This window comes from Hippocampus bargibanti, linkage group LG13 (assembly GCF_051943395.1).
Source record: "Hippocampus bargibanti isolate YZ-2025 linkage group LG13, ASM5194339v1, whole genome shotgun sequence".
In the NCBI taxonomy this organism is placed as follows: domain Eukaryota; kingdom Metazoa; phylum Chordata; class Actinopteri; order Syngnathiformes; family Syngnathidae; genus Hippocampus; species Hippocampus bargibanti.
The window spans coordinates 1454600-1471577 of record NC_142746.1 but is presented as its reverse complement, the minus strand read 5'-3'; the positions used below and the strand labels follow the sequence as shown (position 1 = coordinate 1471577).

Here is a 16978-nt window from a genome sequence, read left to right as displayed (position 1 = left end):
TTTTATGTATAATAAATGTGCGATGGTATTATACAGTAAAGTCTCGTTATATTGATATTCTCGGGAGTCCGAAAAATATCGATATAACCGGGACTATCGATATATCCGACCCTGTAATTTTCTCATGTATTTCTCATGTATTTTCTCACGCATGTAATTTTCTCCTTGCGTGCATAGAAATAGTATCGATATATCCGATAGATATAATGAGACTTTACTGTATATATATATATATATATATATATATATATATATATATATCTATATATATATATATATATATATATATATATATATATATATATATATACAGTAAAGTCTCGTTATATCTATCGGATATATATATATATATATATATATATATATATATATATATATATATATATATATATATATATATATACATACAGTAAAGTCTCGTTATATTGATATTCTCGGGAGTCCGAAAAATATCGATATAACCGGGACTATCGACATATCCGACCCTGCGCGCATGTAATTTTCTCCTTACGTGCATAGAAATAGTATCGATATAACCGGGACTATCGATATATCCGATATCGATATAACGAGACTTTACTGTAATTAAATAAATAAACTGTACTATATAATAAAGTTGTTTTATTTACTTCTGTGATGGTCGTTGATGGCTTGATAGAATGGAGTGGCCGGTTTCATCAACATTAAACACTTGATGAGGAACGTAGCCTTCTTTTTTTCACCATCTTGAGGAATGATCCCTTGTAGGTGCTTTCTCTGCGATAATTTTACCTTGTTCCTCATCAATTGTGTTCTGTTTAGCTGGCTTGATAGCTTTTTGCATCAAGTGCACAGATGGCTTGTGCGGGTTGTTTGTGGAGCCTGATTGATGGGATATTTTAACCTTGCAGTCTACACTGCCTGTCTCTTTAATGTTGTGTTTGTTTGCTCGTTACTTGATCTCCATTTTGATACCCAGATCACGTCAAGATTCACATCAGTGAAGAAGGATGATTGGTGATAGGATCAACTGAGTTCTCCTTTTGAGAAAAGACGGACAGACGGATAACAAGGAGACCAACCCAGGCCAAGCCGACCCACGTCGGAGACAAAAAGGTGGGAGGCGGCCATCGCGGAGGTAACGAGCGGAAGAGGCCCGACTTCCCACAAGTTAGCCCTCATTTCCGTTGTTCCCTTTGTTGCCCAAGACGGCCTCCCTCGGGCCGGCCATTGTCGCGGCACGACCAGCCGGGAGAGACCGGGCGGTATGGGGGGGGGGGGGTCCACGCCCCCCCATTCCACCAGAAATACATTGTGGACTTTGTTTCAATCCATCGGATTCGTCCATTTGCACAAAGAAAAAGCAGATTTCACGTGATCGGTTTCGCGTTACAACGGCGACAACAGGGTGAGGTGACAATTTCGCAAGTTTGCTCGCTAAGTTGGACATTTAAAGGACAACCGACACCATTTTTTTGTTTCCTAACTGACATCAGAAAAACGTTTTATAGCATTTAAAATATTATATAAAAAATATTATATGATAGTTGTTACTCATCCAGTTATCGATATGATTCAAATAGTTCTGAAGGGGAAAGCATAAATGTTTGCAATCGATTAAAGAAGTCGTTCGGTATCATTTTGAGGTGTCTGGACTCCAATGTAGCGCCTAAAAAATGCACAATATGGCGCCCAAGCTGCGTTAGAAATGGGCTGATTTGTCTGCTGGGAATTTGTGTCAACTAGTATCAAATAGTAGTCTTAGTGCAACTCACAACGATTCACCATCGCGTTATTTATGTGTTTTCCTTCTAATTTCGCCATCAACACGGATCAACAAGTTTTCAGACCAAACAAAGTATCCAAAATGCATTGTGGGTCGGTCAGGGGCGTTCCAGACGTGACATCACGTCAGGCATCATCTCATCATCAACTCGAAAACAAGACTTCCTGACTATTCAGCGCGAGTCCTAAAATGTAAAATAGAGTTATATGCGGTGGAATCTTTGTAAAATACGCTCAGTAGAAGTCATTTGATGTGATTTTACAAATTATGGACACAACTTGTACGGTGGTGTCGGTTGTCCTTGAAAGGAGAAATGTACCACAGATGCATGATCCCTTTTTTGGGGGGCGGGGTCGAGACCTGGTTATATTTACAACATTTACTAAATCTACTAGGACTACTACTACTACTACTACTACTACTACTACTACTACCACGACTACTAATCGATGTACAGTGATGCCTCCCCATAAAGTGTGTGTAAGGCGAAAAGTGTGTCTTCCAAACATTAATTTATCATAGGAAACCATTAAAATGAGAATAATCCGTTCCCAGGTCCGCATAAAACATAATTTTCTACTAAATAAGCCTTAATAGTACACAGAATATACCTTATTTTATGTATAATAAATGTGCTCTTGCATTGTAATGAAAGAAATAAACTGTACTGTATAATTAAGTCGTTTTATTTACCTGTGTCCATTATTATACACATACATACATGTCCCTTAGCCATCTAACCTATCCTGTGACTGTAAAGTGACCTTGAGAGTTTTGAAAGAAGATATTAGCTAGCTAGATAGTTTCTATCTATTTGAATTACTTCCGGGTTGAGTGAACGCTGCCGCTTGTGGCTCCCGCTGCTCACCCACAGAAAAAACTTATCCTGTGACTGTAAAGTGACCTTGAGAGCGAGTGAGCTACTTTGTTCACTAAGTAGCTAGTGAGATACCTAGCTAGCTTGGTCTTTAGTGAGCTCGCTAGCTAGCTTGGTGCTAGCTAGCTCACTAGCTAGCAAGCTTGGTAAGTGAGCATGGTGTTTGACATGCTTGATTTGCTTTCTCAGGCTGAATAAAATGAGGCGGTGGGCCAGATTTGGACCCCGGGCCTTGACTTGGACACCTGCGCTTAGCCCGTATGTACTTGCACATGAGCGGAACAGATCATTTTTTTGCCGATTTGGAATGCCGTATAGAACAGACACAGCAGCCATATAATATTATTTTTTTTCTCCCTTTTATGTGTGAAAAAGAATCCACCAAATGAGCTTTCGCCGTTAATGTTCGGTTGCCGTTCAGCATTTTTATGCCATTCTTCAATGGCGCGATGTCATCATTTGTTTTTAATTGAATCTTTTATAGATGCGCTGAGAAATGATTTGAGACGTCTGCATGTGTTTTAAATGCCGTCGCCATGCGTGTGGTTAGGAAGCGCAACATTTCTGGCGAGTGGAGGATGAGGCTGGAGTGGATTTGTGGGTGGGTGGGTGGGGGGGGGGGTTGTTATTGTTGCACATGTCACATACGGCAGGTGGGCGGCCACAATGGAACATAGGGAGAAATGTCACACCGATTAAGCTCCCGCCAAATGGGCGAGAAAAAAAATATGTCATTTGCGAGCACACCAAACCGCACGCAGGAAGATCACAGACGAGATTGGCAGGCAGGCAGTCATGTGACCACAACAGCCAAAAACTTTTCTGTAAGCCGCCCCTCAAAACAAAAAGTTTGCCCCCCCCCCCCCTCCTGGATTGGAAGCCGTTCTTTTTTTTCTTTTATTTAGTTGCAATCAGCTTTTGGTTATAAATAAAATGTATTATTATGATATTATATAGCTATTAGCTATCTATTCACTAGCTATTAGCTATATATTCGCTAGCTATTAGCTATATATTCGCTAGCTATTAGCTATCTATTTGCTGGCTAATAGCTATCTATTCGCTAGCTATTAGCTATCTATTTGCTAGCTAGCTTGCTATCTATTTGAGTTTTTTTCCCCTTCACCCGTTGGACAGCGTTTGTTTTATAGAAATCCGATATTATTATGTTTTATAGAATTATGTTTTATAGAAATCAGATTATATTATAATAAGTTGGAAAAATAGACAGATATCTATTCGCTAGGTATTAGCTATCTATTCGCTGGCTATTAGCTATCTATTTGCTAGCTAGCTTGCTATCTATTTGAGTTACTTCCGGCATGAGTGAACGCTGGCGGGTGCGGCTGCCGCTGCTCACCCACAGAAAAAAACTTGACTGTAAAGTGACCTTGAAAGTTTTGAAAGGCGCTTATAAATGAAATGTATTATTATTATTATCATTATTATTATTATGTGCCAAAATAAAAGCTTGAGTAAACATATGGGCAAAGCAATCACCACAAGCCGCATTGGACACGTGGACTGTCCGGCGATCGCTTCTGTATTTGATACCGCAATCCTCAACGGATCGGGGATGTCCTTATTTTGAAGATTGGCTGTCAAAAAAAAAAAAAAAAAAATTAAAAAAAAATCCACAATTTTGCTCTGTTTTAGTTTGTGCCACAAGATTGCGATATGTTCCAATACAGGTAACATCCGACTTTCGATTGAGTTCCGTTCCGACCAAACGGTCGTAAGTCAAAATGGTCGTAAGTCAATATCCATTCAAAATGTTGAATAGAGACACGAAGGCTAAATGACTCGCAAACTCCCTCCTCTGGTGCCATCACACAGTCGATTGCTGTGCGAGAGTGAGATGCTAGCTGGCCTGCTAGCGCATTGTGGTGGGTCGCGGTCGTAAGTACGGGTGGTCGTAAGTCAAGACGTAAGTTGGATGTTACCTGTATTTACGCTCGGCGTAGGGCACATGCAGAAGGAAGGCCCGGCGACCAATCGCCAAAGTGGAAAGGAGAAAACCGGGCCGGCGTCCGGTCGCCAGTTGACGGACGGCTGGCTCTTGATTGACAGGCGGCGGCCGGCGGCGGCAGGCGTGTTCCCGCGACATTGGAAGCTGTCAGTCGTCCCGTCGGCGGCGAAAGGCTTTTTGTCATGCCGCCGTTGAGAAGAAAGCTTGTCATCCTTGTTCCTTTTCTTTTTTTTTTCTCTCTCTCTCTGCGAGCTTGGGAACAATGTCAACCACAGAAGAAGAAGAACAAGATGGAGGGGGTGGGGGGGGGCGTAGAGGGTGGTTTCAGGACCGAGGATGGGCGAGCGAGGAGGTTGGAGGGCGTTCTTTGACATGTGAATTGCGTTCGACAACATACGACAGAAAGATAGAGAACGAGGATGGAGGGCGGGGGGGCGCTTGATGTTTATTTTAACTTCACCCCTATTTGTCTGACGTCGGGAAAAAGAACACCGGGACGGAGAAAGAAAGTGACAAATTGAGAAGTCAACTCGTCACAGGCAAAGATGGGGGGGGGGGCGTCGAGGGGTGGGGCAGCCACACATGAGGCCGCGTGACAAATATGACAGCAGATTAGAAAGGCTGCCACTCAAGCGCACAACTGACACCATCCGCACACGACTCGGATTCTTCTTTCCCCGCCGTGAAATCTGGGATGTACAAATCCCACCTTTCAAGACTCCCTAGACGTGTTTTTCGGCCCTTAACCGGAAAGATCAGTTCACGAGCTTAATCGGTTCCCAAAAAGTGTATCTAAGGTGAAAAATTCGTCTTCCAAACATTTATTTCCCATTAAAAACCATTAAAATGACAATAATCCGTTCCCAGGTCCCCATCAAACGTAATTTTCTACTAAATAAGCCTTAAAACTACACAAAATACAGGGATACCTCAGTTTATAAACTCAATTGGTTCCAAGAAAGTGTGTATAAGGCGAAAAATTCATCTTCCAAACATTCATTTCCCATAAGAAACCATTAAAATGACAATAATCCGTTCCCAGGTCCCCATCAAACGTAATTTTCTACTAAATAAGCCTTAAAACTACACAAAATACAGGGATACCTCATTTTACAAACTTAATTGGTTCCAAGAAAGTGTGTATAAGGCGAAAAATTCATCTTCCAAACATTCATTTCCCATAAGAAACCATTAAAATGACAATAATCCGTTCCCAGGTCCCCATCAAACGTAATTTTCTACTAAATAAGCCTTAAAACTACACAAAATACAGGGATACCTCAGTTTATAAACTCAATTGGTTCCAAGAAAGTGTGTAAAAGGCGAAAAGTTCATCTTCCAAACATTCATTTCCCATAAGAAACCATTAAAATGACAATAATCCGTTCCCAGGTCCCCATCAAACGTAATTGTCTACTAAATAAGCCTTAAAACTACACAAAATACAGGGATACCTCAGTTTATAAACTCAATTGGTTCCAAGAAAGTGTGTATAAGGCGAAAAATTCATCTTCCAAACATTCATTTCCCATAAGAAACCATTAAAATGACAATAATCCGTTCCCAGGTCCCCATCAAACGTAATTTTCTACTAAATAAGCCTTAAAACTACACAAAATACAGGGATACCTCATTTTACAAACTTAATTGGTTCCAAGAAAGTGTGTATAAGGCGAAAAATTCATCTTCCAAACATTCATTTCCCATAAGAAACCATTAAAATGACAATAATCCGTTCCCAGGTCCCCATCAAACGTAATTTTCTACTAAATAAGCCTTAAAACTACACAAAATACAGGGATACCTCAGTTTATAAATTCAATTGGTTCCAAGAAAGTGTGTAAAAGGCGAAAAGTTCATCTTCCAAACATTCATTTCCCATAAGAAACCATTAAAATGACAATAATCCGTTCCCAGGTCCCCATCAAACGTAATTTTCTACTAAATAAGCCTTAAAACTACACAAAATACAGGGATACCTCATTTTACAAACTTAATTGGTTCCAAGAAAGTGTGTATAAGGCGAAAAATTCATCTTCCAAACATTCATTTCCCATAAGAAACCATTAAAATGACAATAATCCGTTCCCAGGTCCCCATCAAACGTAATTTTCTACTAAATAAGCCTTAAAACTACACAAAATACAGGGATACCTCAGTTTATAAACTCAATTGGTTCCAAGAAAGTGTGTATAAGGCGAAAAATTCATCTTCCAAACATTCATTTCCCATAACAAACCATTAAAATGACAATAATCCGTTCCCAGGTCCCCATCAAACGTAATTTTCTACTAAATAAGCCTTAAAACTACACAAAATACAGGGATACCTCAGTTTATAAACTCAATTGGTTCCAAGAAAGTGTGTATAAGGTGAAAAATTCGTCTTCCAAACATTCATTTCCCATAAGAAACCATTAAAATGACAATAATCCGTTCCCAGGTCCCCATCAAACGTAATTTTCTACTAAATAAGCCTTAAAACTACACAAAATACAGGGATACCTCATTTTACAAACTTAATTGGTTCCAAGAAAGTGTGTATAAGGCGAAAAATTCATCTTCCAAACATTCATTTCCCATAAGAAACCATTAAAATGACAATAATCCGTTCCCAGGTCCCCATCAAACGTAATTTTCTACTAAATAAGCCTTAAAACTACACAAAATACAGGGATACCTAAGTTTATAAATTCAATTGGTTCCAAGAAAGTGTGTAAAAGGCGAAAAGTTCATCTTCCAAACATTCATTTCCCATAAGAAACCATTAAAATGACAATAATCCGTTCCCAGGTCCCCATCAAACGTAATTTTCTACTAAATAAGCCTTAAAACTACACAAAATACAAGGATACCTCAGTTTACAAACTTAATTGGTTCCAAGAAAGTGTGTATAAGGCAGGAAGTTCATCTTCCAAACATTTATCTCCCATAAGAAACCATTAAAACGAGAATAACCAGTTCCAGGGACCCCATAAAACGTAATTTTATCCTAAATAAGCCTTAGAACTACACAAAATAGACCTTATTTTATGTATAATAAATGTGCTATTGTATTGTAATTAAAGAAATAAACCGGATTGTACAATAAAGTGGTTTTATTTACTAATTTAAAACAGATTCTTATCTTACAGACAGTGTATTGTCGGTGTTCAAATACCTGACATGTTTACCTTCGTGATGGTCGTTGATGTAGTTGCCTCTTGATGATATCCAAGTGAAGTTGCCGTGCTTTCTCGGCGATACCCTCACTCACACTGTCCCCTGCTAGCTGCTTTTTGGTAATCCAAATCAACTTCTATTGAGACAAAACAAAAATGGAGATCAAGTAACAAGCAATCAAACACATGTTTTTGTTCATTATTCAGCTTATATATACCTCAGTTTATTATATATACCTCAGCTTACAAACTTAATTGCTTCGTCAAAAGTGTGTGCAAGGCAACAAGTTCGTCTGCCAAACATTTATTTCCCATTAGAAACCATTAAAATGAGAATAATCCGTTCCCAGGTCCCCATCAAACGTAATTTTCTACTAAATAAGCCTTAAAACTACACTAAATATCCCTTATTGTATGTATAAGAAATGTGTTATTGGATTGTAATGAAAGAAATAAACTATACTGTATGATCAAGTCGTTTTATTGACCTTTGTAATGGTACGTCTGTGTAAGCTCTCAGTCGTACAGGAGTGGTCCATCGATGAGAAGGTTTCTTCAGCCGTCATCTGTACAAAAGTGAAGGTTTCGGACGTTTCGCCTCCTATCCAAGAGGCTTCGTCAGCGAACTAAAGTCTGACTGGTCGTATCGGCCCCATTTATATATCCCTAATGTCCAGACATGGTGGCGCCGGACACAGCTATGATAGGTCCCTACTCTCAGGTTGGGAGGGGCGGGGGACCCCTCTCTGTGGCCCCACTGATTGTTCCTACATTCCTGACTAACGATTGGCCTATTACCCCCACTGCCTCCGGTATCACCTCATCAGCATAACGACCCTCATCAGCATTGCGAAAGTTGCCTAACCTGTTTTGCCTAAGCAGGCTATTGTATGAACGATCGTTCCCCGCCCCTCCCAACCTGAGAGTAGGGACCTATCATAGCTGTGTCCGGCGCCACCATGTCTGGACATTAGGGATATATAAATGGGGCCGATACGACCAGTCAGACTTTAGTTCGCTGACGAAGCCTCTTGGATAGGAGGCGAAACGTCCGAAACCTTCACTTTTGTACAGATGACGGCTGAAGAAACCTTCTCATCTTTGTAATGGTAGTTGTCAAAGAATGACAAACTTCTAGGTTGCCTCTTGATGATATCCGTAGGAAGCTGTCGTGCTTTCTTGGCGATAATACCCTCACTCTCACTGTCCTAGCTAGCTGCTTTTCATTAATCCAAATCAACAGAAGTTTTTCAACCTTTTCTATTGCCTGAGACCGTTGCCTAGAAAACACAGAAACACCCTTAGCCACACGTAGCAGTGGTTGACTTAGCATACTGGTAGTGGGACGCGAAGTCACACAAATGCACGCCTCGTTGGTGTTTCTCGATTATCTCCTTCTTCTGCTCGACCATCATTTTCTTTTGTGTCCTCCTCGGCTTGACACGAGCCTGTGGTGGGGTCTTTTTCGGCCCCATAACAACAAAAGTACTCCACTCGATAACAAACCACGCCTGCACTCAAAGAAAGGGGTGAGGAAAACAAGTCCGCCAGCCACGCGATGCTCTGTTTGTTTTGGTTCGTTTGCCGAAAACTAGTTTGTATGCCAAGATTATATTCTCGGAAATGTAATGTTCGTAAGGCGAAAAGTTTGTAAGTTAAAGCGTTTGTAAGCTGAGGTATCACTGTAGATAGAAAGCGAGATAAAGTGAGACCTCAATTTACGAACTTAATTGGTTCCCAGACAGAGTGTGTAAGGCGAAAAGTGTGTATCTCAAAAAGAAATTCCCATAGGAAACCATTAAAATGGGAATAATCCGTTGCCGTTTCGCTAGCGGGAAGGCCCCCAGACGGCGAAGGAATCCGGCGCCGCTATCCCGACCGCCATCTTTGAACTCGTCCCCGCCCGCCTGAGCAGGAAGGAGCCGTTACACACGCGCTCACCGTTAGCATGCTAACGATCGTCAGCGTGACAGGCAGGCCTCCATCACCTCATTAGCGGTTTTCGGGCCACCGCTGTGCACACATCCACACAGCCAGCCCGCCTTGATTGGCCAACGTCTAAAGATGTCAGTCACCTGCCGCCGACGTGGGAATCGCACGTCATGCCACCCCCCCCCCCCCAGCCGCTTCTCTATTTAAGAGTCATTTCATGTGGCAGCCTGGCGCATAATACACTTTTAATGGCCGACTAATTCTCTGCCATTACTTCGTCAACATGATTAGGGGGATCTGCCGCCCGCAATCCAAGACGAGTCGGGGCGCCGGCTTTTTAAATATACACAAGACATTAATGTGTCTCTATTCAGCTTTACATCATGGGATGTCAGCCATTTACATAATGCCGCCATTGAGGTCCGTGACAGGCGAGCCGCTCCCTCTCTTCCCGCTCCGTTTTTTTTTTCGCTCCACAAAAGGATCTCGCCACGCTGGCCGTCTTTTTTTTTCCCATCCCGTGAATGCTGGCACTCGGCACTAATGTCGACGGCGGAGAGAAATGAATGGGCAAACTTTCCATTCCATCACCTGTGCGCAGACAGGAAGGCATGTAGAGGGAGGCGGGGGGGGGGCTGAGAGCTGAGAACGATACAAAAGGATGAGTGCATAATTTGCCCACTCAAATGACAAGTTCATTAAGCCTGTCAGGAAAGCGCCGCCGCCGATGTCGGGAGGCGGCGCCGCGTATGCTAATGCCGCGCCAAAGCTGAGATGGATTGGATTGAATTGGATGTACCTTTATTCGTCTCTCAGTGGAGAAATTTACATTTCACAGTGGCATGAAAGGAAGAGGAAAGGATAGAAAGAAGTAGAAAAACAAAATACAAGTAAAATCCGACTTACGACCGGCTCGATTTACAACCACCCGTACTTACGACCACGACCTCCAGACCCTATTTTAAAAATTTTACTTCTACGCCTGGCACCGCAACGCGCTAGCAGGCCAGCAACGCGTACGACAATTTTGGCCAGCCAGCATCTCACACTCGCACAGCAATCGACCGTGTGATGGCACCAGAGGGGGGAGTTTCCAAGTCATTTAGCCTCCGAGTCTCCAATCAACAATTTGAATGTATTTCGACTTACACTCATTTTGACTTACACCCGTTAGGTCGGAACGGAACTCGGTCGTAAGTCGGATATTACCCATCCAGGAGCTGCTCTAAAGGCAGCCACTCTCGCGGCGCCATCTTGAAGTAAAAAAAACAAAACAAAAAAACTAAAAAAACAAAGAAACAGAGAGTCATTCATTCTTCGGCACTTGCTGTACCCTCTTTGTGACATGAAGCAGATGGGGGGGGGGGGGGGGGCGCCCCGCTCTTGTATCCGTCGGATGGCCCACGAAAGGAAGTCCAGCAATGCGCCGTGTTCTTCCAGACTGCTTTACGTCTGAACATAAAAAGAATGGCCCATCCGGCCTTTGCGTGCGCTATTAGCGTCGCCGGGGAGGGGGGGGGGGGGCGTGTTATTGTCTCTACAGGAGTCGGCGGGTAGGGGGGGGGGGTCGCTTCCACAATGGGTCGCCCGCCGTTTGATGTTAGACGGTTTTTGGCCAAATACAGGAAGTTGTCTTTCATGTCGCCGGACGACCATGTTGGCAGGTCACGAACGGCTGGTTTACGAGTCACTCAGGAGTTCATACGGAAGCCGCGGCGCACTTGAGGTGACAAATATTGCCGGCAACACTCAGCATGATAGACTGCAAGCGACTTTCTGCAATCCTCCAAAATAAAGTGTCTAAAATAAATTAATAAATGGAGTTTGTAAAACAGTGATGGTACTGCAAGTTTTTTTTATTGTAATAATAATAATAATAATTATTATTATTATTATTATTTTATATTACAACAATAACAACAACAATAACAATAACAATAATAACAATAATAATAATAATAATAATAATAATAATAATAATAATAATAATAATAATAAGTCCAGGAGATAATGACAAAAACCCTGTGTCATGATCTGGTTGGCGACCAACGGGGGATGTTGTCGGCCCCGCCTGCACCTGCACAGGTGCTGGTCGTCCCGATCAGATTGGCGACCAACGGGTAGCGACGTCAGCCCTGCCTGCATCTGCAGCCTCGCAGGTGCTGGTCGTTTAATCACTGACACTTAAAAGGACACCGGGCACGATCATCCGTTGTCGGTTCATTGTTTGCTGCTTGTTGGCTGCATGCATCGTGTATGTGTTTGTTTAACCTTGGCGGACTTTTACTTTTGGTCTTCTTTTGCTACTTTGTATTTTTTCCATTCAGCTGATTTTGATGTTTTACATTTTGTTCCTGCTGACCTTTATTTTAATACAATTTGTCAAACAACCTCCTGCTCCCTCCTGTCACGTTTTGCGAGGTGGTGATGGCGGGTTCGGATCCCAAAAAGCAGCATGCATGCTGCAAACAAGCAGCAAACAAACAATGAATCGGCACCGGATGATCGTGCCAGGTGTCCTTTTAAGTGTCATTGATTATAACGACCAGCACCTGCGAGGCTGCCGGCAGGGCTGACGTCGCTACCCGCTGGTCGCCAATCTGATCGGGACGACCAGCACCTGTGCAGGTGCAGGCGGGGCCGACAGCGCCCCCCGTTGGTCGCCAACCAGATCATGACACCTCCTGCCTGCTTCTTGGGATCCGCACCCGCCATCACCACCTCGCAAACCGTGACACAGGAGTGGACACATATTTGCACATCGTCTGCCAGTGAATTACGTGAAATTTTATTTCAATTAAATTAGTTATTTATTTACTTATTTATTCATTTATTTATTTATGTATTAATTTAAATCACCATAGCTTTATTTATTTATTGATATAATGTCATGTAATGTAATTAAAATTCTGTTTAACTTATGTAATTATTTATTATTTCATTGATTTATTATTTTGTTAATTTATGTTTTGTTCTGATGAAAGAAGAGAGTTTAAGGTTTCTTACGCTGCATTGAATGTTTATGTCGTTCTTAAAGTCAATATTTTTGTGGGTTCAATGAGTTAAAGGCTTCCTGATCGTGATTCTGATAAACAAGACAGATTTTGGGAGCCACGAACGCCACAAAATGGCTTTCAATCTAAATGCACACCCGATGGAATGGACGCCGTCAACACGATTCTTCACCGTGTTGTCGTCACGGAAAAGATCAGACGACATGGTTTCCGCTCTCCACAAAGCCTACTTGACACAAGCGAGTCGACTCTTTGACCAAAATTGTGAAAACTGCACATGAACGTCGGCGCCGATGCTGGAGAGCGGGCTGTAATTGCTCCTAATGGGAAGCCGTATAATAGCGGGCGAGGAAGAAGGCCATCTACCAGTTGAAGACTGAGAGTACTTTGCTTTACAAAATGGATGAAAAGCCTCGAGCGGGGGTCGGGGCGGGTGGGGGGTGGGGGGTGCGCGGGGGCTTGTTTGATAGGTGTGTAGGTGTGCTAGGTGTGTAGCAGGTATGTCCAAAGTAAAGTGATGTGTGTGTACCGTTGCCACAGAAGTCAACAAAGTCAGATTTGCAAGAGACTATAGGTAGCTAAGAAGAGTAGTAGTAGAAAGGAAGAGTTTCACACCTCCATATCCATCGGAGGAAGACCCATCTGTAACCTCCGGTTCGCTGATGACATAGATCTGATGGGAAAAACCGAAGCCGAACTCCAGGAGCTTACCTCCAGACTGGAAAAGGTAGCGAGGGGTTACGGTATGCAAATAAGCGTAGAGAAAAGCAAGATACTGGTCAATAGCTACAATAAAACAACAATGAACGGGCAAACCTTAGAAGTGGTGAAGGATTTCAAATACGTACCTCGGGTCCTTTGTGAGTGAGGATGGCAGCTCCACAAAGGAGATTAAATCACGAATGGCAATAGCAACATCAGCCATGGCAAGACTGGCCAGAATTTGGAGGAGCAATACCATCGGCTTTGCAGTGAAGGTCAGGCTGTACAAGTCTCTAGTACTCTCCACCTTGTTATACGGCTGTGAGAGCTGGACACTTACAGCAGACACGGAGCGCAGGATCAAGGCCTTTGAGCATAAGAGCTACAGAAGGATGCTCAATATATCTTACAGGGAACACCAGACAAACGACTACGTCAGTCAGCTAGTCACCACCCTTTCTGGAGAACAAGAGCCTGTACTGTCAATGGTGAAACGTCGTAAAATGGCCTGGTTTGGCCACGTTATAAGGCATACCTCACTATCCAAAACAATCCTGGAGGGGACAGTGGAAGGGAAGCGGAGAAGAGGAAGACAGAGGAAGTGCTGGATGGACAACATTAAGGAATGGACAGGCTGCAGCTTCCACTCCCTGCTACGAACTGCTGAAGACCGAGAGCACTGGAGATCTCTGACTGCCCAAATGTCCATCATGGCACCCCTACGGCCTTCTAGGCCACGGGATGAGATGAGATGATAGGTAGCTAGCTAGCTAACTTTACTTAACTTTTTATCTATTTGAGTATTCCGGGTTGAGTGAACGTTGGCTTATGTTGCTATCTATTAGCTATCTACCTAGCGAGCTATACATTTGCTATCTATTAGCTATCTATCTATCTATTAATTCCAATTAGTTAGCAAGCTAGCTAACTTTATTTAACTTTCTATCTATTTGAGTTATTCCGCGTTGAGTGAATGCTGGCTCGTGTTGCTATCTATTAACTATCTACTGAGCTCGATATATATTTGCTATATATTAGCCAGCTCGCTATCTATTAATTATCTATTAGTTAACTAGCTAACAAACTTTAGTTAACTTTCTATCTATTTGAGTTATTCCGGGTTGAGTGAATGCTAGCTCGTGTTGCTATCTATTAGCTATTTACCTAGATGGCTATATATTTGCTTATCTATTAGCTATCTATCTTGCTAAGTTATATATTTGCTAGCTAGCTAAATGTCTATCTATTTGAGTTATTCCGGTTGAGTGAACGCTAGCTCGTGTTGCTATATATTAGCTATCTACCTAGCTCGTTGTATATTGGCTATCTATTAGCTATTGATCCAAGATGGCGCCGCGGATGGCAGCCTCGGTCACACGCTCCCTAGTATTGTTCCTGGTTTTGTCATTTTCATTTGTTTTTTGCGATCCTACGCGACTCAGTTACACGAGGGAAGAGTTACTGAGCATTGGGGAATCCACTCTTGGACTATTTTCACCGACACACCAAAATCTACAGGGTTTTTCGGGGCTGCTCGCGAGCGGCGTAGCAGCTCTGTACGGAGCTTTGAGACGCCGGCGAAGGAGGGAGCCAGCAAAAGCAAATCAAACTCGTGAAATGCCATATTCATCTATTGAGCTAGCTAGCAATCGCGCTAGCTAGTGATCAAGCTAGCTAGCTCTCTTTCTATTCAGCTAGCTGGCTAGTCTCTTACATCACAGGTGTCCGAGTCATTTTAAATGGCCCGCGAAAGCAAATCAAACTTGTAAAATGCTATGCTCATCTATTTAGCTAGTTAGCAATTGAGCTAGATAGCGATCAAGCTATCGTTCTCTCTTTCTATTCAGCCAGCTGGCTAATCCCTTACAACACAGATGTCCAAGTCATTTTATTCAGCCCGTGAAAGCAAATCAAACTTGTGAAATGCCATGTTCATCTATTGAGCTAGCTAGCAAAAGAGCTATCTAGCGATCATGATTACAAAAGTCAAATTACAGCAACCTGAAAAAGCGGCATCGTACCTTTGCTCCGGAAGCCGCAAAAGGCAGCGGCCATTTTGTTTACGCGTAAAAGGAGCCCCGTGCCGCTACGATTGTCATGCTCTGTGTCCACCCGGTTTTCACCCGGCGTGAATGAGCCCCCCCCGGACCCCCAATGTTTGTGTTCACGCCTTCGTCAATGGCTGCAGCAACGCCGTTATCAATTAGCGCAGCAGCGGGAGCCCAATTAACACCATCAAACAGCTAATTAGTGGAGCCGTGAGAAATGCGCGGCGGTACGCCGAACACAAGCTAAATGCCAAGAAATCCCGCATGTACCACCATTTTCCTTTAATCTTCAAATCAAGCTAACACAGGCGGCCATTGTGATCAAGATGTTTAAAATGTGTTCGTTTGTATCTCAAGCCCTTTATCGGAACCCCACAAAAAAACGAACACATTCGGGAATGGCGCTCCATGTCATATTTTCAATTCCTAAAAAAAATTGGGCAGGCTAGCTATATGGCTAGCTCACTAGCTATCTCACTGGCTGGCTGGCTATCTATTGGCTAGCTATCGAGCTAGCTATCTATTACCCTCTTTGTCATATTAAGCAGTATGAAGCAGTTCTAGATGAAAGAGGAGATGATGAAAGCATCCTTTTCACCAGTGAAACAGAGACATCATGGTGAAATGTGCACGTCTGCTACAAGCTAAATGTTGAAAGCAAACATGAAGCTGTAGCATCCCATTGATGAACGAGATTGTCTGTTTTTGTTTATTTTTTACTTTGTTACTTCCGGGTTGAGTGAATGCTGGCGTGTGTGGCTGCCACTGCTCACGCGCAGAAAAAATATCCTGTGACTGTAAAGTGACATTGAGAGTTTTTTTTATAAAGCGCTTATAAATGAAATGTATTATTGTTGTTGAAATGTATTATTATTATTGTTATTATTATTAATAATAATAAAAATAATAATAATAATAATAATTATTATTATTATTATTAGCTTTTTGGCTATCTGGCTGGCTATCTAGCAAGCCATCTAACTGGCTATCTATTAGCGAACTATTAGCTAGCTAACTAGCTTTCTATCTATTTGAGTTATTCCGGGTTGAGTGAATGCTGGCGCGTGTGGCTACCGCTGCTCACCCACAGAAAAACTGATCCTGTGACTATAAAGTGACCTTGAGAGTTTTGAAAGGTGCTGAGAAATGAAATGGATTATTATCATATTATGATTGCGCCGATCTTTGGCCCGCGACGTGGCTATCTGCATCAAACACGGCGCCCTCCCGGTTTTTCAACATTTTAGCCGTTAGCGACGCCTCCATTAGCGAAAGGCCGCAACAAACGGCACCGTTGCACTTTGACAACAGCAATATGATTTATCCGGAACAAAAGGAAGTGCACTTTAATGATGCAGCCACGCTAGCGACAACTGAACTGGGGAGCTAACGGCTGCGGAGTAAACAAGTACGGGGGAGGGGGAGTTTCCGAGGTTATTAAGTTCACAAGGAGCCAAGAAAAACCACAGCCGTCTTGGTCACTCAAAACGCACTCAGACGGATTTAAAGGA

The 16978-nt window shown here is 42.6% G+C and overlaps 1 protein-coding gene across 1 annotated transcript in view; it reads right to left on the bottom strand.

Annotated features, from left to right (window-relative positions):
• LOC148888913 (uncharacterized) overlaps positions 1–15535 on the bottom strand; it is a 60204-nt gene extending 44669 nt beyond the window's left edge. Inside the window, exons 1-3 of the mRNA XM_089012215.1 lie at positions 13566–15535; positions 13333–13435; positions 7784–7908 (exon numbers count right to left, since the gene is read on the bottom strand). Coding sequence (XP_088868341.1) covers positions 7784–7908; positions 13333–13435; positions 13566–13678 — 341 coding nt within the window. The 5' untranslated portion in view covers positions 13679–15535. The remainder of the gene's footprint in view (positions 1–7783; positions 7909–13332; positions 13436–13565) is intronic.
• Positions 15536–16978: the final 1443 nt, after the last annotated feature.